Source organism: Macaca nemestrina, chromosome 16 (genome assembly GCF_043159975.1).
Source record: "Macaca nemestrina isolate mMacNem1 chromosome 16, mMacNem.hap1, whole genome shotgun sequence".
Lineage (NCBI taxonomy): Eukaryota > Metazoa > Chordata > Mammalia > Primates > Cercopithecidae > Macaca > Macaca nemestrina.
Window position 1 is genome coordinate 15,004,002 of NC_092140.1, and position 24,590 is coordinate 15,028,591.

The 24,590-nt window shown below is 42.7% G+C and overlaps 1 protein-coding gene across 1 annotated transcript in view; it reads left to right on the plus strand.

The window, feature by feature from the left end:
• Positions 1–24,590, plus strand: part of LOC105477704 (solute carrier family 15 member 1) — a 69,267-nt gene that overhangs the window by 41,060 nt on the left and 3,617 nt on the right. Inside the window, exons 10-21 of the mRNA XM_011734359.2 lie at positions 2,873–2,959; positions 3,517–3,606; positions 5,542–5,586; positions 5,679–5,711; positions 5,798–5,886; positions 6,680–6,761; positions 9,207–9,326; positions 11,016–11,162; positions 13,020–13,069; positions 23,306–23,413; positions 23,527–23,635; positions 24,160–24,303. Of these exons, the coding sequence (XP_011732661.2) occupies positions 2,873–2,959; positions 3,517–3,606; positions 5,542–5,586; positions 5,679–5,711; positions 5,798–5,886; positions 6,680–6,761; positions 9,207–9,326; positions 11,016–11,162; positions 13,020–13,069; positions 23,306–23,413; positions 23,527–23,635; positions 24,160–24,303 (1,104 nt within the window). The remainder of the gene's footprint in view (positions 1–2,872; positions 2,960–3,516; positions 3,607–5,541; positions 5,587–5,678; positions 5,712–5,797; positions 5,887–6,679; positions 6,762–9,206; positions 9,327–11,015; positions 11,163–13,019; positions 13,070–23,305; positions 23,414–23,526; positions 23,636–24,159; positions 24,304–24,590) is intronic.

Consider the following 24,590-nt stretch of genomic DNA (forward strand, 5'->3'; position numbering starts at 1 on the left):
GGCGGATCACTTGAAATCAGGAGTTCGAGACCAGCCTGGCCAACATGGCGAAACCCTGTCTCTACTAAAAATACAAAAATTAGCTAGGCGTGGTGGTGGGTGTCTGTAATCCCAGCTACTCAGGAGGCTGAGGCAGGAGAATTGCTTGAACCTGGGAGGCAGAGGTTGCAGTGAGCTGAGATTGCGCTGTTGCACTCCAGCCTAGGTGACAGAGGGAGACTCTGTCTCAAAACAAAACAAAACAAAACTAGAGTAAGAAAAAAAATTTAAAAAGTGAGCACAAAGATTATCATTGTAATACTTATAATAGCGAAAATGTCAGCGCACCAGATTGCTGCCAATAGGACGATGGTGCCGAACTGACAGCTCATCTCTGGCATGACATGCAGCCAGGAGCTGTCTTCTTTCTAAAGAATATTTGGTGATAGGAATGTGCAGAATATGGTTTCTTCCATAAGTACCTCCATAGTATATGCATATACACATACATTTATGGGTGGGAAATAAATGTCGAGAGTGGGAATCCTTAGCTAATGGAATCACATAATTTTTTTCTTATACACTCCCCATTTTTTTAGTGAACATACTGTATATGCTGTATAACTGGAGGTAAATGTGTCATTTATTTTTTAAAAAACACATGTGTGAATCTTTTGGCTGAAAAGGCAGCCTTAAGATAATTTTAGACCACTTACTTTATCTTACCTGGCCTTATTGCATTAGATTATTGTATTATATTTCTTTTCTTTTCTTTTCTTTTCTTTTTTTTTTTTTTTTTTTTTTTGGAGATGGAGTCTTGCTCTGTCACCCAGGCTGGAGTGCAGTGGTGCATTCTGAACTCATTGCAACCTCTGCCTCCTGGTTCAAGTGATTCTCCTGCCTCGGCCTACCGAGTAACTGGGACTGCAGGCACATGCCACCACACCTGGCTAAGTTTTCTATTTCTGTAGAGACAGGGTTTGCCATGTTGGCCTGGCTAGTCTCAAACCCCTGACCTCCGGTGACCCGCCCACTTCAGCCTCCCAAAGTGCTGGGATTATTGTATTATATTTCAATTGTATTGTACTATTAGATTGTTGTATTGTGTTGTATTTCACTTTTTGAAATAAATGTGCCCTCTCCCTGTCAAAAAAAAATCCCTTCAAGGGCAGCTATACTCTTTTCTTCTAACATTAGACCTGTTCCCACCAAAAAGCTTTTTCCAAGCAAAGAGGGGACCTTACCAATTACCCATCCAAGTCCTTCCTTAACGAGTCATTGACAACTTAGTTTAAACTCCAGAAGAACAACTTCAAGCTATTTAGGGTCATGAGAACTATATTGCGAAGTATCCTAAAGTCAGCCTGTAGCTTTAACTTACTGCTTTTCTTTTTTTCTTTTCTTTTTTTTCCTTTTCCTTTTTCTTTTCGAGACAGAGTCTCACTCTGACACCCAGGCTGGAGTGTAGTAGCACGATCTCAGCTCACTGCAACCTCCGTCTCCCAGGTTAAGCAATTCTCCTGCCTCAGCCTCAGCCTCCCGAATAGCTGGGACTATAGGCATGCACTACCACGCCCAGCTAATTTTTGTATTTTTAGTAGAGACGAGGTTTTGCTATGTTGGCTAGGATGGTCTTGAACTCCTGGTCTCAAGTAATCCGCCCACCTCAGCCTCCCGAAGTGCTGGGATTACAGGTGTGAGCCACCACGCCTGGCCCAATTACTGCCTTTCGATCACACTCATGCCTACAGCCTCCACCAGCATCGCTTCTTGCTGTGTCATTGCAAATGCACTTTGCTCTTCCCAAAGGCCTTTTTCCTAAACAACACTAACAAAGAATCTTAGTGGCCCCTAATTTTATGATGGGTGGGTCATCGTATTTTTCTGACCTGTGTTATTATATCTTAAAATGTTTCCCTATAGCCTTAATTTTTTAATAAATGTATTTCTCTGTAGTGTGTTCTTACTCTTAAAAACTAATACTCAGTTCAATTATTGGAAAGCTTTTAAGTATGTTTGAAACAACTTAGTGTGTAAATCTAGTTTTTCAAACACAAACTTTATAAAACCTAAATACGGATCAAATATTTCTAATAAAAATCTAGCATCCAAATTGAGATATGCTGGCCGGGCATGGTGGCTCATGCCACCCCAGCACTTTGGGAGGCTGAGGCCAGTGGATTGCATGACCTCAGGAGTTCAAGACCAGCCTGGACAAAATGGCAAAACCCTGTCTCTATTAAAAATAAAAAATAAAAAAATTAGCCAGGCATGGTGGTACATACCCGTGGTCCCAGCTACTTGGGAAGCTGAGCTGAGAGGATCACTTGAGCCTGGGAGGTCAAGGCTGCAGTGAGCCAAGACAGTGCCACTGTACTCCAGCCTAGATGACAGAGCAAGTCCTTGTCTCAAAAACAAACAAATAAATTGAGATTATGGCATAAGTATAAAATATTCTCTGGATTTTGAAGAAAATATGAACGAAAGTAAAAATTCTTAATTTTTAAAATTGATTACCTGTTAAAATCAGAGTGGGGTTTATCATGTTATATAAGATGTTTGTAGAATGAATTTCACCTGTTCCACTTTTTCTTTTTAAGATGGCTACTAGAAAACTTAAATTGCAAACACGTGTTCTATTTCTGTTGGGCGTGCTTCTCTAGAGGATCTGGGGAGTGAAGTGGACACAGCTTAGCTCTGTTCACCCCAACTCAAATGCTTGTTGGAAAGAGACTGTTAATAGAAATAAGTGCTCATATACTAGTAGATACAATTGTATATTTTGCTTTTCTCGCAAGCATATTTTTCTACTAAAGGTAGTTTAATTGAAATGTGCTTCCCTGACAAAGTCGTTGGTCCTGTTTTGAAATTTGATTTTTCTTCCTTCCTTCAGTTTGCCATCAAAAATAGATTTAGGCATCGGAGTAAGGCATTTCCCAAGAGGGAGCACTGGCTGGACTGGGCTAAAGAGAAATACGATGTAAGTAACTGTCATTGCTACAGTGACCCTGATTCCCCCAGGAAGTGAACACCCAAAATCTCAATTGAGATTAAGGTTATATGGACAAAATGATCAGTTATACCTTCCTAACCTTTATAGCATATTAAATAAAACTATGCATGCATGCATTTTTTTAACTGAAGTAACTTGATAAATAGATCTGGAAATAATATTACCTTTTCATAGTTTTTCATTTGGTATAATCTGGCATTATATGTTATGTGTAATTGGGATCATATAACCTTAGTTTGAATATAGGAGAGTCAAGCAGTGGTGACAGCGGTGGTGGGATTTACATTTAGTAAATGCACGTAATTTACCTCCTAAATAGATCTTTTCACTCATATTTTAAAAAGTTTAGACATTTTCGGTTTTCTAAAGAAAACTGCGGCAGTATGTTTTGGATGAATCACCTCCCAGCTTGTCTCTAGATGAAAATATCTGTGTTTCCACTGAAACTCAGCAGCAACTGCAAGCCGTGAGTGGCACAGGACACAGGGTGTGGCTAATTTGTCCCTCCCCTACTCCAACTACAGGAGCGGCTCATCTCCCAAATTAAGATGGTTATGAGGGTGATGTTCCTGTATATTCCACTCCCAATGTTCTGGGCCTTGTTTGACCAGCAGGTAATGTGAAAGTCTGCGTCCTCTCCTTTTCACTGAGCAAGCGCACATCCCACACTGCCAGGTACCAAGGCTCACTTCGTATTTCACACCTAAAAAGTTCTCCTCCAGTTCCTCATTTATATTTCACTTGTTTAATTGTTCGATCACATTGAGTTTATTGTAAAAAACAAAAACAAAAGCAATTCTAAGTGGTTCTATCCACATTTCTGTTGCTAAACAATGAAGACAATTAGGTGAAGTCAAGTAGCCTTGGGAAAGATTTCATCCAGGACTCTTACCAATCAAAACTGAGAGTAAAGAGTTTGTTTTCCTACCAATACAGAGGGTAACAAGATACATTGCCTTTTGTGGAGTCCCTACATAAATGGAGAGGGACTTGACCTCTTCCACTCTAAGATGGAATGCTTGGGCTAGAAGTACCATCCTGGGGTGGAAAATGACTCCTCTCCAAGCAGGGACCTAGAACCCAGCAGGTGACCTGTTGTCTCTTTCTACCACAGCCCTAAGACACATACCCGGGAATTTTTCACAATTGTGTTAGACAGCTGAACGCATGGAGCTCAGTAACCAAAGCAATTGGATAGTGTTTCTTTTTAAAGATCAATCCTGGTTTACAGAACAAAAAAAAATAGATATTGTTTCTCTTAGAAACTGGAGTTTAAAACAAATGTATGAACACACAGGGTTGGAGCAGGGAGGATGATGGTGGGGATAAACCATTGCTTGGGAGAAATGTGAGTGTCAGCTGTAAGTAGGAGATTGAGATGTGTCAGACAGACCCGGGAGGCAGTGCTGTATGCGGACAGGAACTGGTCACTGGAATGAGGCTTGCTCTAGAAACACACGCCTCACCTGGTAGCTGTGAGATTTGAGTCGCTGTAATAACTCTTAACCCTGCCCAAAGGGTGCTAATCACCCTCCGCAAGGCTGTGAGGGTCCAGTGTGAGAACATCCATAAGGTACTCAGTGACTGGCCTGTGTGAAGAACTCAAACAGGGGTAGATTTCTTTTTCTTTCTTTTTTTTTTTTTTTTTTTTTTTGAGACAGAGTCTCACTCTGTCGTCCAAGCTGGAGTGCAATGGCACGATCTTGGCTCACTGCAACCTCCACTTCCCAAGTTCAAGCGATTCTCCTGCCTCAGCCTCCTGAGCAGCTGAGATTACAGGCACCTGCCATCACACCTGGCTAATTTTTAGTAGAGATGGGGTTTTGCTTTGTTGACCAGGCTGCTCTCGAACTCCTAACCTCAGGTGATCCACACATCTCGGCCTCCCAAAGTGCTGGAATTACAGGTGTGAGCCACCGCGCCTGGCCAATTTCTTGACTTTCTGTGACGTCTTTGTAGTGGGGTTGATGGGTTCATATGGAAGCATTTACATGTTTAGTCTTCCACGGACATAATCATATTTACCTGTACAGTCCTGGGTCCTCTTTCACTGTGAAATATGTTGATTGTAAAGGGGCTGTCCAGGTTTAAATTCACCACTCTCTTGATGGAGATCTAGTTGGGGCCAGCCTAGACTGTCAAAATGGCTGTTAACAATAATATTTTTGGATCTTGGATGGCAGTGAATATGGACCATCCACAATGTACACAGCTGCTATCACCTAGAAGACAATGCCATGCTTTCCAGAGAGCCTCAGAAATGCATTTTTGTATGTCCTAGGGATAGCTTCATCTCAGGGTAGTGCTTTGTGCAGCTTCAGGAGGGGTCGGAGCACTCCGTATTTGTACACTCGTGCACTAGAAATGCAACCTGTTTCTTTTGACCTAGTAGTATAATAGAGCTGAGAGATTAACTTGATGTTTAAAACAACTTTAGATCCCATAACAGGTCAGACCTCATTCCTGATGTGGAAAAGACTCACCATTGACTTGTAAAATTTTAAAAACCCACATTCCCAAATAATACAGCAAATTTATTCATTTTTAAGGGCTCCAGGTGGACACTGCAGGCAGCAACTATGTCCGGGAAAATCGTAAGTTTGACTCCTTTGTTTTAGTTTCTTTGTCCCCTTTCTTCTTCCCTTTCATGACATTTTACACTGAGATTGTTTTCCTCTCTTTTTAGGGAGCTCTCGAAATTCAGCCTGATCAGATGCAGGTAAGAGAAGAAATGTTTAAGTTGATTTCAGGGATCAGAGTCGTCTTTGAGACAAGCTTAACGATTCTCCTCCACTTCCTCTGCAGACCGTGAACGCCATCCTGATCGTGATCATGGTCCCGATCTTTGACGCTGTGCTGTATCCTCTCATTGCAAAATGTGGCTTAAATTTCACGTAGGTGATGGGTGGGTTGGGTTGGGTGAGGCTCCCTTGGTCCCAGGGCTTTGCAGATGGGCTGTGCTCAGCCTGCAGCCCCTCCCGCAACCTCACCTAGAGGATAGGGTTTTGAATAACGAAGAAAACAAATGTTTGTGTGCTGATGTTTCTGAAAATGTTCTTTACAATAAAAATGCTGTGAGTGACAGCCTGAAAATTAATCAGGCTTTCTTCTCTACGCAGATAATAGGAATGGTCATTGTAATCTGGAGTAGCACCTGAACTATAGTTTCTAGAAATTAATGTAAATATACAGGCCAGGCACAGTGGCTCACGCCTGTAATTCTAGCACTTTGGGAGACCAAGGCAGGCAGACCACTTGAGGTCAGGAGTTTGAGACCAGCCTGGCCAACATGGCAAATCCCCGTCTCTACTAAAAGTACAAAAAATTAGCCGGGTGTGGTGGCACGCACCTGTAATCCCAGCTACTCTGGAGGCTGAGGCATGAGAATCACTTGAACCTGGGAGGCAGAGGTTGCAGTGAGCTGAGATCGCACCACTGCACTCCAGCCGGGGTGACAGAAAGAGACTCTGTCTCAAAAAAAAAAAAAAAAAGTAAACATGCAAACAAGAAGATATATTCCATTTATCCTCCTTGAATCCTCATGAATCCATGACCAAGAAGTGGGGGGCACTTTCAAGCCATGTTTTTGGAGGGAATTTAGTTTTGTTGGGGGATGGTGGGGGTGGGGTGTAGCTTAGCTCATCAATGTGAGACTGGTTGAGAGTCACTCTTCTCTTGTCCCATCAGCTCCTTGAAGAAGATGACAGTTGGCATGTTCCTGGCGTCCTTGGCCTTTGTGGTGGCTGCCATCGTGCAGGTGGAAATCGATGTGAGTTGTCCCCTGGTTCTCCCATGTCCTTTCCTGGTGAATTTAGCTGGAGCGTTCAGAATCTTCTTTCTTCAGGATGAAGGGGATTAGGGGAGGCCAAGGTCTTTCTCTGTAAACTGAGCCCTGGAGCTGTGGGCAGTGGGGGCACCATAGGTGTGAGTGTAAAGTGGGTGAGCTTCAGCAGGGGAAAAAAGCTTACATAAGTAACTTGCATTTCTAATACAGTTTTTATAATGGAAAAGAAGTTTATGGAACAGGTTCCTTCACAATCTAAATTCCCAGGGGATCTGGTTAAAAGAAGTTCATCATTCACAAACAAGTTCATCATTCACAAACAAGCATCACTTCAAATGTGTGTAAATGGTCTTTTTGATGTGAGAATGCATTTTGAATTCTAGTGTTTCTAAAATGATTGGTTTGTAAGTTAATCCACACATCTGTTGGCCTCACAGTGGGCTAAACTAGACTCCTGACGCTGGTAGTCTGAGATCAGCTCCTAGAAGCAGGGCTATGTGGTAGGTAAGACCTCCTGCCTCTCCCGGCCATCCCCCACTACTTCCTCCCTCTCTTTGCCTCTCTCTCTCTTTCTCTCATTCCTTCCATCCCCCTCTCTCTCTCTTTTAATATCTTTATTTATTTATATTTTTAAGGGAAAGCAAGTTTATTAAGAAAGTAGAGGAATAAAGCGTGGCTACTCCATAGGCAGAGCAGCTCTTTTAATATCTTTAAATTAAAAAAATAATTGTGGTAAATATATACATAACGTAACATTTACCATATTCTTCTTTTTTTTAATTTTTTGAAACAGGGTCTCACTCTGTCACCTAGGGTGCTGGAGTGCAGTGGTGCAATCATGCTCACTGTAGCCACAACCTCCTGGGCTCACACGATCCTCCCACCTCAGCCTCCTAAGTAGCTAGGACTGTAGGCATGCACCACCACACTCGACTAATTTATTACACATTTTTTGTAGAGACAGGGCCTCCCTATGTTGCTCAGGCTGGTAAACAATCCTCCCACCTCAGCCTCCCAAAGTCCTGGGGTTACAGGCATGAGCCCCCATGCCCGGTCACATATTAACCATTTTTAAGTGTACAGTTCAGTAGCGTTAAGTACATTTCCATTGTTGTGCAATCAACCTCCAGAACTCTTCGTCTTACAAAACTGAAATTCTGTACCCATTAAACAACTCCTATTTCCCACTCCCCTAGCCCCATCAACCCCCATTCTACTTTCTGACTCTATGAATCTGACTACTCTAGCACCTCCTATGAGTGGTATTAGATGGTATTTGTCCTTTTGTGACTGGCTAATTTCACTTAGCGTATTGTCTTCAAGGTTCCTCCTATTGTAGGCTGTGTCAGAATTTCCTTCCTTTGTAAACTGAATACTAATCCCATTGTGTGTATACACCACATTGTTCATCCATTCACCTTCGACAGGCACTTGGGTTGCCTGCATCTTTTGGCTATTGCGAACAGTGCCGCCATGAACTTGGCTGTACTCAACGCTCCTCTTGGACATAGCCAGCTTTGTGGAAGATGAATTGTGGGCTAAGGTGGACATGGATTGCTTCAGTGACACTGGGTTTTGAAAGAGGGCATTGTAGAAAAAACACAAAAACTCTGAACAAAGGTACGGAGGCAGGAGGGCATCAGACATTTGTGAGATGTGTACACTGCTGCGTCTAGGGCTGGGAACGGGGCTTCCAGACTTACAGGAGAACACTGGAGTCGGGTGACGGTAGATCTCAGGTGTCACGACAAGAAGGATATTCGTTTAGGTTATAGTGACTCAGAGCCCTCAGATATTCGGCTTTGTATCCTGGCATCCTTTGGCCTGGAAGTGGCCAGATAAGACTAAGAGCAGCATCTTTCTGATTCGTTCGTGTATTAGTCCATTCTCACGCTGCCGATAAAGACATACCCAAAACAGGGTAATTTACAAAGAAAAAGAGGTTTAATGGACTCACAGTTCCACGTGGCTGGGGAAGCCTCACAATCATGGCAGAAGGTGAAAGCCACATCTTACATGGCGGCAGGCAAGAGAGAATGAGAGCGAAGCAAAAGGGATTTCCCCTTATAAAACCATCAGATCTCGTGAGTCTTACTCACTACCACAAAGAACAGTATGGGGAAACCGCCCCCATGATTCAGTTATCTCCCACTGGGTCCCACCCACAACACCTGGGAATTATGGGATCTACCATTCAGGATGAGATTTGGGTGGGGGCACAGCCAAACCATATCACTTCAATATTCCGTACAAAAGTCATTTCTGTGCGTGCCATGGGGTCTGTGATTGGCAGCTTAGTGGGAGACACCTGGCGTGTCTCAGTCAGCACAGCTTTTCACAGCTGGGGTAAAGTGCCCCCATGCCAGGGTTAAGATGATTTTCCGTGTTGTATTGAAGACCTCATTGCCAATTTTCTTTTATTTTGCTCAGAAAACTCTTCCGGTCTTCCCCAAAGGAAATGAAATCCAAATTAAAGTTTTGAATATAGGAAACACTACCATGAATATATCTCTTCCTGGAGAGATGGTGACACTTGACTCATTGTCTCAAGTAAGTAAAAGGAAATGCTGCTTTCTTTTTCATCTTCTGACCCCAGTTGTAATAGGATTTAGAGAAGCTGTTTTTCTTGGTCCTTGTATGAATGCCAAGGCCAGCCCAGAAGTGAACTAAGGATCTTGATCTCATGTTGGCTGTACTCTAAACCAGTGTGTTCCACACTATGTTGTGTGTTGTGTATGCAGATCGCCCAAGGAGCTGGTGCAGATTTTTTTTTTTTTTTTTTTTTTTTAAGATGGAGTCTTGCTCTGTCACCCAGGCTGGAGTGCAGTGGTGTGATCTCAGCTCACTGCAACCTCTGCCCCCAGGGTTCAAGCAATTCTCCTGCCTCAGCCTCCCAAGTAGCTGGGATTACAGCTGTGTGCCACCACATCTGGCTAATTTTTGTATTTTTAGTAGAGATGGGGTTTTGCCATGTTGGCCAGGCTGGTCTTGAACTCCTGACCTCAGGTGGTCTGCCTGCCTCAGCCTCCCAAAGTGTTGGGATTATAGATGTGAGCCACCATACCTGGTCAAAATGCAGATTCTTGATCAGGCCTGAAATGCTGCATTTAACTAGCTCTCAGGAATGCTGCTGCTGCTGGAGCCTGGAACCACCAGATCAAGGATCTAAACTGGGGGTGATTTTGATGTTAGGGGATATTTGCCCATCTCTGGAGACATTTTTTGTTGTAGCAACTGGGAGTATGCTGCTGGCATCTCATGTAGAAGCCAGGGATGCTGACATGTAGCCCTCCATAACAAAGATTACCTGGCCCAGATATTCACACTGCCAAGGATGGAAAACCCTGCTCTAGATCACCCTTGATCTGGATTCGTGGTACTCAACCTCCAGCCCATATTGGAATCACCTGGAGAGCTTTGAAAATTTTGATACACAGGTCTCAGCCCCAGAGATTTTTTTTTTTTTTTTTTTTTTTTTAAATACAGAGCCTCACTCTGTAGCCCAGGCTGGAGTACAGTGGCATTACCTTGGCTCACTGTAACCTCTGCCTCCTGGGTTTAAGCAATTCTCATGCCTTAGCCACCTAAGTAGCTGGGATTACAGGCACAAACCACCACGCCCAACTAATTTTTGTATTTTTAATAGAGACAGGGTTTTGCCCTGTTGGTCAGGCTGGTCTCAAACTCCTGCCCTCAAGAGATTGGCCTGCCTGAGCCTCCCAAAGTGCTGGGATTACAGGCATGAGCCACCGCGCCCAGCCCTAGCCCCAGAGGTGTTGAGATTTAGCCAGTCTCGTTCCCGTTTAGCCATGGTTGAGCACCGCAACCTTAGACCTTGCCAAACTAATAATCTTGAAGGTAAAAACAAAAAGCCCGATTCCTAATGCTTGGAGCATCCCAGTATTGATTTTCCCCAGAGCTGTTGCTTTTGCCCTGATGCTGTTCTTTGCCTAACAGTAGAAATTAGTCTCATAGTATTTATTTTTATAAAAACAAAACAAAAATAAGATTCTTGGTGAAAAAGTGTTGTTCCTGGGGTGGCACTAAAAACCTCAAGACAGAGTCTGTAAGAGTGGGTGGGAAGCTGAGGCAAATAAATGCCAACTCCCCACAGGCATTTTTTGATATCTATGAACATGAACTTGGAAATGTGGAATGCCAGATAACTGCTGTTCCAGTGTTCAGTTGCATAGTGCTGAGACTGTGATATTAACTATGCGTCTTTCCCTCCCTCTATAGACAAATGCATATATGACTTTTGATGTAAACAAACTGACAAGTATAAATATTTCTTCTCCTGGATCACCCGTCACTGCCGTAACTGACGACTTCAAGCAGGGCCAGCGCCACACACTTCTAGTGTGGGCCCCCAATCACTACCGGGTGGTAAGTGCGTGAACACTTACAGTTGACTCTTTGCTGTTTGTGATACTGGAGGCCCAAATTTTTATGGTGTGACTTTGTTTTACTCCCATATAGTATTATATTAGATCATCCTCAATTTCTTCCTTCTTCTGAAACACAAGACTTCAAAAATACCAGTCAGACTTCCAATAAAAGTATGACTGGTGGATAGGAAAAGCTGATATTAATTGAAATTTCTAAAAAGACAACCTCTGGACATCGTATGGGGTCTGTGCACGGATGTGCGTGTGTGTACAGAAGTCACACAGAGTACATATGTGAATTCTCAGGGACTTTTTCAGAGAGTTTAAAATATATAATTAATTGCACTGAATTTAAAAATTTGCACTAAATAGAAAATTAGAGCAGTCTCTGAAAAAGTATAATAAGCCTACCAGGTAAAAGCAATAAAATACTATACATACAAAATATTTGATGAGAAAATACAGAGATCTAAATATGTCATTCGCTCATAAAAAGCTCTGTAACCTAGCCTGGACAACATAGTGAGACCCCTGTCTCTACAAAAATTTTAAACATTTGAGAGTGGTGGTGCATGCCTGTCATCCCAGCTACTTAGGTGGCTGGTGTGGGAGGATTGCTTGAGCCCAGGAGGTAGAGGCTGCAGTGAGCCATGCTCATGCCAGTGTGCTCCAGCCTGGGTGACAGAGCAAGACCCTGTCTCAAAAAAAAAAAAAAAAAAAAAAAAGCAGCAGCTATGAAGGTATAGTTGAGCTACATGAAAGGGTTGTGGACATTCTGTAAAGTACATTTAAGTGAGCTTCTATGGAACTGCAATATGGAATTAAGACTCTTGGTCATTTGCTTAATTAGGGAGCTGCTGAGTGGCTTGTTCTAAAGTTTTGGGGAGTAGTGTTCTGTGGAAGCCCAGCAACCAACGATCAAAAATTGTAGAGGCTCATGTTAGCTTTAAAGAAAATCAAAGCTGAAGAAACGGAGCCCTTCTTCCTTCTTCCTTCCTTTCTTTTCTCCTTCTCTTCTCTTTTCTCTTCCCTCCCTTCCTTCCCTCCCTTCCTTCCCTCCCTCCCTCCCTCCCTCCCTCCCTTCCTTCCTTCCTTCCTTCCTTCCTTCCTTCCTTCCTTCCTTCCTTCCTTCCTTCCTTCCCTCCCTACCTCCCTCCCTCCCTCCCTCCCTCCCTTCCTTTCTTCCATTTTTTTGTTCTTTCTCTTTCTTCCTTTCTTTCTTTCACTTTCAACAGGATCTCACTATGCTGCCTAGGCTGGTCTCAAACTCTTGGCCTCAAGAGATCCTTCCAAAGCTCTGGGATTTCAGGCATGAAGCACCATGCCTGGCTCAGAAACCCTCTTTTTTTTTTTTTTTTTTGAGACAGGATCTCCACCTGTAGCCCCATCTGGAGTGCAGTGGCATGATCAGCTCACTGCAGCCTTGACCTCCCAGACTCAAGATTCATTGTCAACAAATGATTCTCCCTCCCACCTCATCTTTCTGAGTAGCTGGAACTACAAGTGTGCATCACCACACCTGGCTAATTTCTAATAGAGACTAATAGAGGCTAATAGAGGCTAATTTCTAATTTCTAATTTCTAATAGAGGCTAATTTCTAATTTCTCGCTGTGTCTCCCAGGCTGGTCTCAAACTCCTAAGCTCAAGTGATCCTCCTGCCTTAGCCTCCCAAATTGCTGGGATTACAGGCATGAGCTACTGCGCCCAGCCTCCGGAGCCCTTCTAATGTAACCATATCCTTAGCTCCTAGGATAACTGTCAATACCACCTTCTCAAAGACTGAAATGTTCATCTAAACTCATTCTAACGAATATTATTTTGAAAATATTTTTATATTACTGTTTTCTCCCTCAGGTAAAGGATGATCTTAACCAGAAGCCAAAAAAAGGAGAAAATGGAATCAGGTATGTATATTTCTTTAAAATTTAAGTTTTATCAGCTTCTTATGGAAGTAATGCATACCCATAGTAAAGTCCAAATGTAACAAGGATATGAAATGAGATGATAGGGTTTGTCCCAACAATGTAAGGCTGGCTCAATATTCCAAAAAAAAAAAAAAAAAAAAAAAAAAACCAATCCATGTAACCCAACATCTTAACAAACTAAAAAGGAAAATGTACATCATCTTATCAATTGATTTTAAAAAAAGCATTTGATAAAATTCAGCATCCATTCATGACAAAAACTCTCAGCAAACTGGGAATAGAAGGGAACTTCCTTACCCTGAAAAAGGACATCAAAAACTCGAGCTAATATTATACTTCATGGTGAAAGTCTGAAAGCTCTCCACTAAGATCAGGAACAAGGTAAGAGTTTTCCACCCTCCCCACTTCTATTAAACATCCGCTGGTTGCAAGAGCAAAGATACAAGAAAAAGAAGTAAAAGCATATAGATTAGAAAGGAAGAAATAAAAATATTTCCAATTGGCCAGGTGTGGTGGCTCACACCTGTAATCCCAGCACTTTGGGAGGCTGAGGCGGGCAGATCTCTTGAGCCCAGGAGTTCGAGACCAGCCTGGACAATATGGTGAAACCCCATCTGTAACAAAAATTTAAAAAAAATTAGCCGAGTGTGGTGGCACATACCTGTAATTCCAGCTACTCGGGAGGCTGAGGCAAGAGAATTGCTTGGGCCTGGGAGATGGAGCTTGCAGTGAGCTGAGATTGTGCTACCGCACTCCAGCCTGGCTGACAGAGCGAGACTCTGTCTCAAAAAAAAAAAAAAAAAAAATTTGCTGAGTATGGTGGTGTGCGCCTGTAATCCCAGCCATTCGGGAGTCTCAGAGGGGAGGATCACCTGAGCTTGGGGAGGTTGAGGCTGCAGTGAACTGTGATCCTGCCACTGCACTCCAGCCTGGGTGACAGAATGAGACCTTGTCTCAAAATAATATAAATAAATAAATAAAATAAATTTCTACTTATAGATGACAATTGTCTATACAGAAAGTCCCCAGGACTCTACCAAAAGAAGCTCCTAGAGTCAATAAGTGAATTTAGAAAAGTCACGGGACACAGGACAAAAACAAAATCCACCACAGTTCAGTGTGCTAGCAATGAAGAGTTGGAATCTGAAATTTTACAACCATTTCATGTGTACTATCTCCCCCTACAAAATATGAAATACTTAGATATAAATCTAACAAAACATGCAGGATTTGAGTGGTAAAAACTACAAAATTGCTTATGAAAGAAATTAGTGAAAAGCTAAATACATGGAGAGACAGCTGTGTTCACTGATCCAAAGATTTAATATAGTAAAAGTGTCACTTCTCTCCAAACCTAAAGTTGACCTATAGGTTTATTGCCATTCCTATCCAAATCATAGCATTATTTGTATGGGTATAAAAAATCTGCTTCTAAAATGTATATGGAAAGGCAAAGGAGTTAGAATAGCTCAAATAATTTTGAAAAAGAATTAAGTTGGAAGAATCTTACTACCACTAGTTTTAAAATGTACTGTAAAGTTACAGCGATCAAGACAAAATGGTTTTGGCAAAGAAAAAGACCCATAGATGAATGAATAATCCAGACCCAAGCAACTGATTTTTGTCAAAGGTGCAAAGACAGTTCAATGGATTAAGGGAAGTATTTTCAACAATCAGTGTTGAAACATTTGAACATTCATACGTAAAAAATGAACTTGACCTAAACCTCAGATCTTATACACAATTCATATATAAAAAATTATACTAAATTCTTATACATCTTATGTGAAAACTCAAAACTGATTATAGATCTACAAGTAAAATATAAAACTATAAAATTTATACAAGAAACGTAACCTCTTGTGACCCTGGGTTCTTAGCTATGACACCAAAAACACAATCTATAGAAGAAAAACTTGATAGAGTTCACCAAAACTAAAAATGTTTGTTCTGTCAATGTCACTTTTTTTTTTTTTTTTTTTTGAGACAGGGTCTTGCTCTCCTGCCCAGGCTAGAATGCAGTGGTGCAATCACAGCTCAGTGCAGCCTCATCCTCCTGGGCTCAAGTGATCCTTCTGCCTCAGCCTCCCAAGTAGCTGGGACTAAAGGTGTGCACCACCACGCCCAGCTAATTTTTACTTTCGGTAGAGGTGGGGTCTCACTATGTTGCCCATGCTGGTCTCAAACTCCTGAGCTCAAGCAATCCTCCCATCCCAGCCTCCCAAAATGCTGGGATTACAGGCATGAGCCACTGTGCTGGGCCTACACTAAGATGTGAGTACAAATTTGAATACATGTACCCAGCCAATATCAGTCTGAAGAGAATAAAAAGATTCGCTACGAACTGGGAGAAAATATTTAGAAATCATGCATTTAACAAAGAACTTGTATCCGAAATAAGTTAAGTACTCTAACAGCTCAATGTAAAGAGAATTATACAGTGTGCAACTTTTTGAGGCTGGTTTCTTCCACAGCAAATTCATATAATCTTAATTTAAATTTAATTTTAAATAACCCAATTAAAAACACAAAAGATTTGAGCAGATATGTCACCAAAGGAGATACACATGACAAATAAGCACATGAACAATAGCATTGGTCTTACTAAGGGAAATATAAATGAAGACCACAGTGAGTTATCACAACACACCTATCAGGTGGCTGTAATAATTGTTTTAACCCTGACAGTACCAAGTGCTGGTGAGGATGCGGGGCACCCAGAACTCCCTTGCATTGCTGGTGGGAGGACAAGATGCTGTAGCCCCTCTGAAAAACAGTTTGGCAGTTTCTTATACAGGTAAACACTCACCATGTGAACCAGCCATCCCACTCCTAGATATTTACCCTAGAGAACTGGAAACATGTGTTCACATAAAAGCCCGCACATGAATGTTTACAGAAGCTCTGTTTATAATCACTGAAGATTGCAGGTCACCCAAATGTCCTTCAACGGGGGATGCATAAACTCAGCAAAAAAGGGGACAGACTGAATACAATGATATGAGTGCATTTCAAATGCATTGTGCTGTGGAAGAAGCCAGCCTGAAAAAATGACACACTTTTCTTTCTTAAACATTGAGGGTGTGGGGAGGGGCTGGTCCTGCCCTGGGTTGGAGTTCCTTTTCTCACACCTGTGATTGGAGATGTGGAGAAGGGGAAGGGAGGGACAGCTCACTGGTTCCTTTTGCAGTAGCTCTGTGGTTAAAAACGGAAATTGTTCTCTTGCCCAGTCCCACTCCCCCCAAAAAAGTGGCATTGACAGAACAATTGTATAATTCCATTTACATGACATTTGCAGAAAGCCAAAAACTCCAGGGACACAGAACACGTTAGTGATTGGCTTGAGTTAGGAGTGGAGGAAAGGTTTGACTATGGGGTAGCACAATTTTGGGGTCCACGTATTCTGATTGTGACAGTATTTATAAATCAAGATAATGTTAAAATTTATATAGCACTGTACACCCCAAAAGTCAATTTACTATAAATAAATCTTTAATAAGAATAAACTGGGGGCAATGAGAGTAGTTCTCCTGTTCACCTCAACGTTCAACCCGTCTCCAGTCCCCTGTAGGCACAACTTTGATAATTTCTGATTTTAGCTTGTACGAGCTAGCACTAAAACACAAAATAATAGAGACTTAAGTATACTTTGGGACCATGTCTATTAACTTACTAATATTGGCTGGGCATGGTGGCTCATGCCTGTAATCCCAGAACTTTGCGAGGCTGAGGTGGATGGATCACCTGAGGTTAGGAGTTCAAGACCAGCCTGGTCAACATGGTAAAACACTGTCTCTACTAAAAATACAAAAATTAGTCAGGCATGGTGCATGTGCCTGTAATCCCAGCTACTCGGGAGGCTGAGACAGAAGAAATGCTTGAACCCGGGAGGCGGAGGCTGCAGTGAGCCAAGATTTTGCCACTGCACTCCAGCCTGGACAACAGAGTGAGACCCTGTCTCAAAAAAACAAAACAAAACCGAAAAACAACTTACTAATACAAATGGTGGTGAAATGAACTTTTACTTTTCATCTCACCTCCTGTTTGCTTCACATTGTTAATATTTATTAGATTTATGTTTCTGTTTTCCCTGTGCTAGGCTGAGTCTAAATAATAGATCCATAAACAGGATTTACAATATGACCCTATAAATAATATTTACAACATAATAAAGTGTGATCAGTCTGCAAGAGAAAATGTTACTTTATATCCTTGAAAATGTATCCCTCCACTGAAAATGTCTTGACTGTCCAGAGGCATTGGAATCTCCTATTACATTGATGAATTGTTCAGCAGTGCCTGTCTTGGTTGCTTTCATTTCACCAAGGCTTTCTTGCACAGCTTCATCTTTTTTTCCCCTGTAACCCAGTTGGCCTCTTGTTAACAAAAACATAAGCCTTTACCCAGTCTCCAAGGTTACCAGCTTCCTAATTATGCTATTATCCTGGGAATCCACTTTTCCTCCTGAAAAACCAACTCTTCAGCACATTCCTCGAGCTAACGGGAGCACTGGCTCTGTCGTCCTGCTGAACCACTATCCCGGTAGAATTTTTCACTGTGTGCCAGGTTAATGCCTTTCTTTCTTGGATTTCATGTCATCTTTCTCAGCCTTCTTTCTACTTTTGTGGCAGCGTATGGCCAAATATCTTGTCAAGAGAAATATGAGATCAATTCCAAGTCATTGCTTGCCTGAAAATGCCTTTTTGTGTTCTCACACTTGGTTCATTGGCTGGACATCATTTTCTTCCATAACTCTGGAGGCTTGACTAAAAGATTAAAAAAAAAAAAAAAAAAAAAAAAAAAGCACCTGCCAATCTTTGTGGTTGATTTCCTTTTCTTCTCATCAAGCTTTCGGCATCTTCTTTCTCTTTGGTGTTCCCAAATTTCTCTGCAGTGTAACTAAACGCGGCTATAATTGTATATAATTGTATTCATCTTGCCAGCACAGTGACTTTGGGGTCCTGAGGTTCTACTTTCTTTCACATAACCGAAACAATGAAATTTATAGAAGAAAACCAAAACCACAAGTGACGAAAAAAGGAAAAAGAACTTGGGCTTCATAAAAATGGAAAACTTTTGTGCTGCAAATGATGTGATCAAGAATTGAAAGGACAACCCACAGAATGGGAGAAAATATTTACAAATCATATATCTGAGAAGGGACTCATATCCAGAACATAAAGAACTCTCACAACTCAGTACTAAAAAGACAACCCAAGTTTTAAAATGGGTACCGTATTTAAATAGATATTTCTTCAAAGAAGATACCCAGTCAATAAGCATATGAATATATGCTCAAAGTTGTTAGTTTTTAGGGAAATTTAAATGAAAACCACAGTGAGATACCACTGCATACCTTCTAGGTTCTGATCAAAAAGAGAGGCAATAGGCCAGGCGCAGTGGCTCACGCCTGTATTCCCAGCACTTTGGGAGGCCAAGGTGGTCAGATCACCTGAGGCCAGGAGTTCGAGACCAGCCTAGCCAACATGGTGAAACCCCGTCTCTATTAAAAATACAAAAATTAGCTGGGCGTGGTAGCAGGTGCCTGTAATCCCACCTACTTGGGAAGCTGAGGCAGGAGAATCGCTTGAACCTGGGAGGTGGAGGTTGCAGTGAGTCGAGACTGTGCCGTGGCTCTCCAGACTGGGCAACAAGAGTGAAACTCCATCTTAAAAAAAAAAAAAAAAAGGTAGACAATAACAAGTATTGTTAAGGATGCGGGTAAACTGGACCTCTTAGCTGGGCATGGTGGCTCATGCCTATAAACCCAGCACTTTAGGAGGCTGAGGTGGGCTGATTGCTTGAACCCAGGAGTTCAAGACCAGCCTGAGCAAAATGGCAAAACCCTGTCCCTACAAAAAAATACAAAAATTAGCCAGGCGTGGTGGTGTGTCCCAGCTACTGGAGAAGCTGAGGTGGGTGGATCACCTGAGCCCCGAGAGGTCGAGGCTGCAATGAGCCATGTTGATGTCACTACACTGCAGCCTGGTGACAAAGTGAGACTCCGTCTTCAAACAAACAAACAAATAAATAAAAATTAGAACCTTATTCACTGCTGGTGGAAATCTAAAATGGTACAGCCACTTTGAAAAGCAGTTCTTTGAAATGTTAATCATAGAGTTTTACTATATAACTCAGCAGTTTCACTCCTAGGTATATAACCATGTTGACCAAAATTAAGGGTGTCAAGGCAGAAATAATTTGATTTATTGGAAGCCAAATGTGAGGATCAGCCTGGGAAGAGACATCAGCAAAGTAGGGCATGTCCTGGAGTCTGCTGCAAGTTGGAAGGCTCTTATAAGAAAGTTTAGGAAGACTGGGTGTGGTGGCTCATGCCTGTAATCCCAGCACTTTGGGAGGTGGAGGCAGGAGAATCACTTGAGGCCAGGAGTTCAAGACCAACCTGGGCAATAAAGCAAAACTCCCTCTCTATAAAAATAACAATGTAAAAATTAGCCAGGCATGTGGCGCACTCCTGCAGTCCTAGCTACTTAGGAGGCTGAGATGAGAGGATTGTTTGAGCCCAGGAGTTCAAGGCTGCAGTGAGCCATGATTGCACCACTGCACTCCAGCCTGGGTGACAGAGTGAGGCCCTATCTTTTATTAAAAAAAAAAAAAAGGTAAGTTTAGAAGAGAGGGGGACTCCTCATATTAGAGCTTTCCATTTTCTTTCTTTCTCTCTTTCTCTCGCTCTCTTTCTCTCTTTCTTTCTTTCTTTTTTTTGAGATAGAGTTTCGCTCTTGTTGCCCAGGCCAGAGTGCAGTGGCACGATCTCGGCTCACCGCAAACTCCGCCTCCTGGGTTCAAGCGATTCTCCTGCCTCAGCCTCCCGAGTAGCTGAGATTACAGGCATGCACCACCGTGCCCAGCTAATTTTGTATTTTTAGTAGAAATGGGGTTTCTCCATGTTGGTCAGGCTGGTCTTGAACTCCCGACCTCAGATGATCTGCCCTTCTCAGCCTCCCAAAGTGCTGGGATTACAGGCGTGAGCCACCATGCCCGGCCCAAGTTTTCCACTTTTAGTGGAGTTTATAATACAGAGGTTATGATCACTGACTACAGATGACAACATATGGGCTAAAATGTTTTAGCACAAGACAGTCAGTAAAACGTCATGATTCAGAAGCAAATCCGCGTCCTTTTCAGTGTCAGTGGGCTATGTATTAATCAGTATATCAACACAGTAAGATTGGAGGGAGTCACGATAAGACTCTCTACTGAGGGACAGGATGTAAGCCATGCATTGTGAGACCTTCCCCAGGTGGTTAATTTGGAAGCCTGCCAAATGTGCCATGTGAGGTAAGAGATGAAAACATGTCCACACAAAAACTTGTGCATGAATGTTCATCGCAGCATTATACACAATAGAGAAAACATACAAACAAATGCAATGCCCAAAAGCTGGCAAAAGGTGGTATATCCATATGATGGAATGTTAGTCATAAAAAGGAATGAAGTGGCCAGGTGTGATGGCTCACGCCTGTAATCACAACACTTTTTGGGAGGCCGAGGTGGGTGGATCACAAGGTCAGGAGATTGAGACCATCTGGCTAACACGGTGAAACCCCATCTCTACTAAAAATACAAAAAATTAGCCAGGCGTGGTGGCATGTGCCTGTAGTCCCAGCTACTCAGGAGGCTGAGGCAGGAGAATCGCTTGAACCCAGGAGGTGGAGGTTGCAGTGAGCTGAGATCGCACCACTGCTCTCCAGCCTGGGCAACAGAGAGAGACTCCGTCTCAAAAAAAAAGAAAACAAAAACCAAAAAGGAATGGAGTGCGGATACGTGCCGCAATATGAACGCATGTGAAAGACAGTATGCTGAGAGGGAGAAGCTGGTCACAGAGACCTACATGGAATGATTCCATTGAAATGAAGTGGCAGACAGAGCCATAGAGACAGAAAGCAGATGAGTGGCTGCTAGGGGGCCGGGGAGGAAAGAATGGGAGTGTTTAGACATGTTTAAATGTGCAAATCCTTACCATTGTGTCACAGTTGCCTCCAGTATTCAGGGCAGCCAACATTGCACAAGTTCGTAGCTTAGGAGCCACAGGCCATACCCATGCAGCCTGGGTGTGTGTAGGTGGCACCGTCTAGGTGTGGGTGAGTGGCCGCTGTGAGGTTCCCATCACCGCAGAATCGCCTCCTGATGCATTTCTCAGACCCCATCCCCATCATTAAGTGACCCGGGACTGTGTTTTCATTTCTTATTGCACCAGCCCTAAGACACAGGCCAGGCAGCTCCGAGTCCTCAAGTCTGATGGCTGATAAGTTATAAGCCAGGCCTCAGGCCCAGCGCTCTGCTTCCTCGTCTCATACTCTGCCCACGCGCTCTCTTGCGTGTGGATGATCTTCACCTTTGATAAAAGCAGCTCTCACAGTCTAGAGCAGTGTGGATTCTAGCTAAGGCCCGTGTGGATCTGTCTCAGGCTTTCTGTATTCATCACCTATCAAATGACACTGAGGAGAAGGCCTCGGGACTTCAGGACCTGAGTTTAATTCATAGATATTTTCTCCCAGCACCTAGAATTTGACCAGTATTATTTGTTGCCACAAAGCTGATGAACCTTGGCCCCATATTTTGGGGATGGAGAGGTTAAATTGTTCTTTACACTGCTGAGGTGTACACTAGTAAGACTTACTGTTCTCTGCGTTGGATGATCTGCTCTCGGCCTTCACTCACGTGTTTGGTAGGAAAAGTTGACTGGTCTTGTTTTGGGCAGCACCCTCCTGGTCACTAGGGTTGTATGAGAGTTTCAGGGTCGTCTATAGCCTGAAACAGCTATGAAAGGGGTCTGTAATCAGCCATCCGTGCTGTTCACCATCGGTATGGTCCTATGAAGGCAAACGATTCACCGCTTCCATGTGAAATGTAGCCTCGTGGGTTTTGTAGAGATAGGAAGCCTCGGACCTGGAAGCCGGTCTTATTGGGTATATTCCATTCAAAGCTGGATTCCAGCAGGATGCTGACCACTGTCAGTCCAGGATCACACAGGCCTCCACCCTCTGAAGGGGATTCCTTAAAGCTGTCTCTCAGCCAGGTGTAGTGACTCGTACCCATAACCCTAGTGCTTTGGGAGGCTGTGGAGGGAGGATCCCTTGAGGCCAGGAGTTTAAGACCAGCCTGGGCAACACAGCCAGACCCTTGTCTCTACAAAATAAAAATAAAAATTAGCCAGGCACGGTGGCACACACCTGTGGTCCCAGCTACTCAGGAGGCTAAGGTGGGAGGATCACTTGAGGCTGAGAGTTCGAGGCTGCTTTCAACTGTGATTGTATCACTGCACTCTAGCCTGGGCAACAGAGCAAGACCTCATCTCTAAAAAAGACTAAAAAACCTGTCTCTTGTTACGGGGTTGGCCCACTTGTTCCTCTCCAATCCCAGGTGCCCTTCCCCACCTGAGGCTCCTAGAGGTAGGAAGTAGGTGGGCTTTCCTCCTCAACCCCTAAAGAAGGGGGGTGTCCTTTAGGAACTGGGGTCTATCTTTTAGGAACTAGGCAGCATCTCGTTTTGGTCTTTCACTACTCGAACTCTAAAGTTTTTGGCCAGGCACGGTGGCTCACACCTGCAATCCTAGCAATTTGAGAGGCTGAGGTAGGCAGATCATCTGAGGTCACGAGTTCAAGACCAGCCTGGCCAACATGGTGAAACCCTGTCTCTACTAAAAATACAAAAATGAGCTGGGCATGGTGGCACATGCCTGTAATCCCAACTACTCGGGAGGCTGAGACAGGAAAATCGCTTGAACCTGGGAGGCAGAGGTTGCAGTGAGCCGAGATTGCACCACTGCACTCCAGCATGGGCGACAGAGCGAGATGCCATCTCTAAATAAATAAATAAATAAATAAAAAGTTTCTGAAACAGGGAACACAAAGGCATATGGCTACCTTCCTGAAGGGAAGAGGCCAGTACCTACTTCAGTCCCTGCTTAATATCCTAACGTATTGAATTAGGTTAGATTTACAAAGTACGTAGAGCAGTACCTAGCACGTATAAACACTGTTAAATACATTCTTTTAGGTGTGTTCTCGTGAGTGGGTGAGCAGGGATAAACCTAGGGTTCTTCACTGTCTGTCTTTATTCTCCAGAAATATTCTGAAAACATCTTAAACTCCTTCAAAATAGGGAGTATTGCCCAACTTCAGGTGCATGAACTGTGACCTAGAATATGTTATTCTCTAGTTCAGTTACAAGACAGGTGGTTTTCTGTTTCAGATTTGTAAATACTTTTAACGAGCTCATCACTGTCACAATGAGTGGGAAAATTTATGCAAATGTCAGCAGCAACAATGTCAGCAACTACCAGTTTTTTCCTTCCGGCATGTAAGTACCTAGACTGAATGCTTCACTCAAAGGTTCAATAGTTTTTCTTTAAAAAATACACTGAAACTTTTAATGCCAAGAATGTTAACCAATATTATTCTTTCTTTTGATAGAAAAGGCTTCACGATAAGTTCAACAGAGATTCCACCACAATGTCAACCTAATTTCCATACTCACTACCTTGAATTTGGTAGTGCTTATACCTATCTAGTCCGAAGGAAGGTTGGTAACTCGTTTCATTGTATCAGAAGATCTGCTCAAACTCGATTGATACCCGAAGACTCACAAGCACTTAGGACATAATGATTTAACTAGAGTGATATTAGGATGTGTATTTTAAATGGGCTTAGAATTAATTCACTTGGATAATTCTTTAACTTATTGTTGACTTACTCATTAGAAAGAATCTAAACAGACTGACTTCCCATGGAGAATAATTTATGTTAACCAATATCTGATGCCTCTTTATAGACTATTAACATGGACTTAAGGAACTCATAGTTCAAAGAGAAGGCAGTGTTTTAAAATGACTTCCAAACTACTCTCTTATCTGAAATAAAAATGCTAGTGAACATAACTTCAAATCCCATCGCAAGTGTAAAATGTAGTGTTGCCTTATGTTTCAAATGTGTACGTACTTGACAAATCATATGATGTAACCCTAGAAGCTCAAACTCAATTTACCTGTTCGAACAATTTTTATTTTAGAAGCTATCTCAACTTCTGGTTTTTCCTCACTGCTGCAGAATGGCAGCTGCCCCGAAGTGCGGCCATTTGAAGATATTCCAGCCAACACAGTGAACATGGCTCTGCAAATCCCGCAGTATTTTCTTCTCACCTGTGGCGAAGTGGTCTTCTCTGTCACAGGACTGGAATTCTCATATTCTCAGGTTTCTTGTTCGTTGTATTTACCACCCATCTGCTATACCCCTGCCTGCAGAAAATGCTGAGGGGACTTAATTTAAATCTGAGATAACGATGTTTTTTAAAAGTCTATAAAGCATTATGGTATCTTCCGTAGAGCAAGGTCTCTGAGATCAACAAGTGTTGTCCTTACTGAATAAGAATTATTAGTCTCTTCAGCTTTGCGAGAGCATGTGTTCCTATGTGTCTATAGATCCACAGTCATACCCGAGACATTTAGCGTCCAGTATTTATTACTGACTGCTACCAGAGT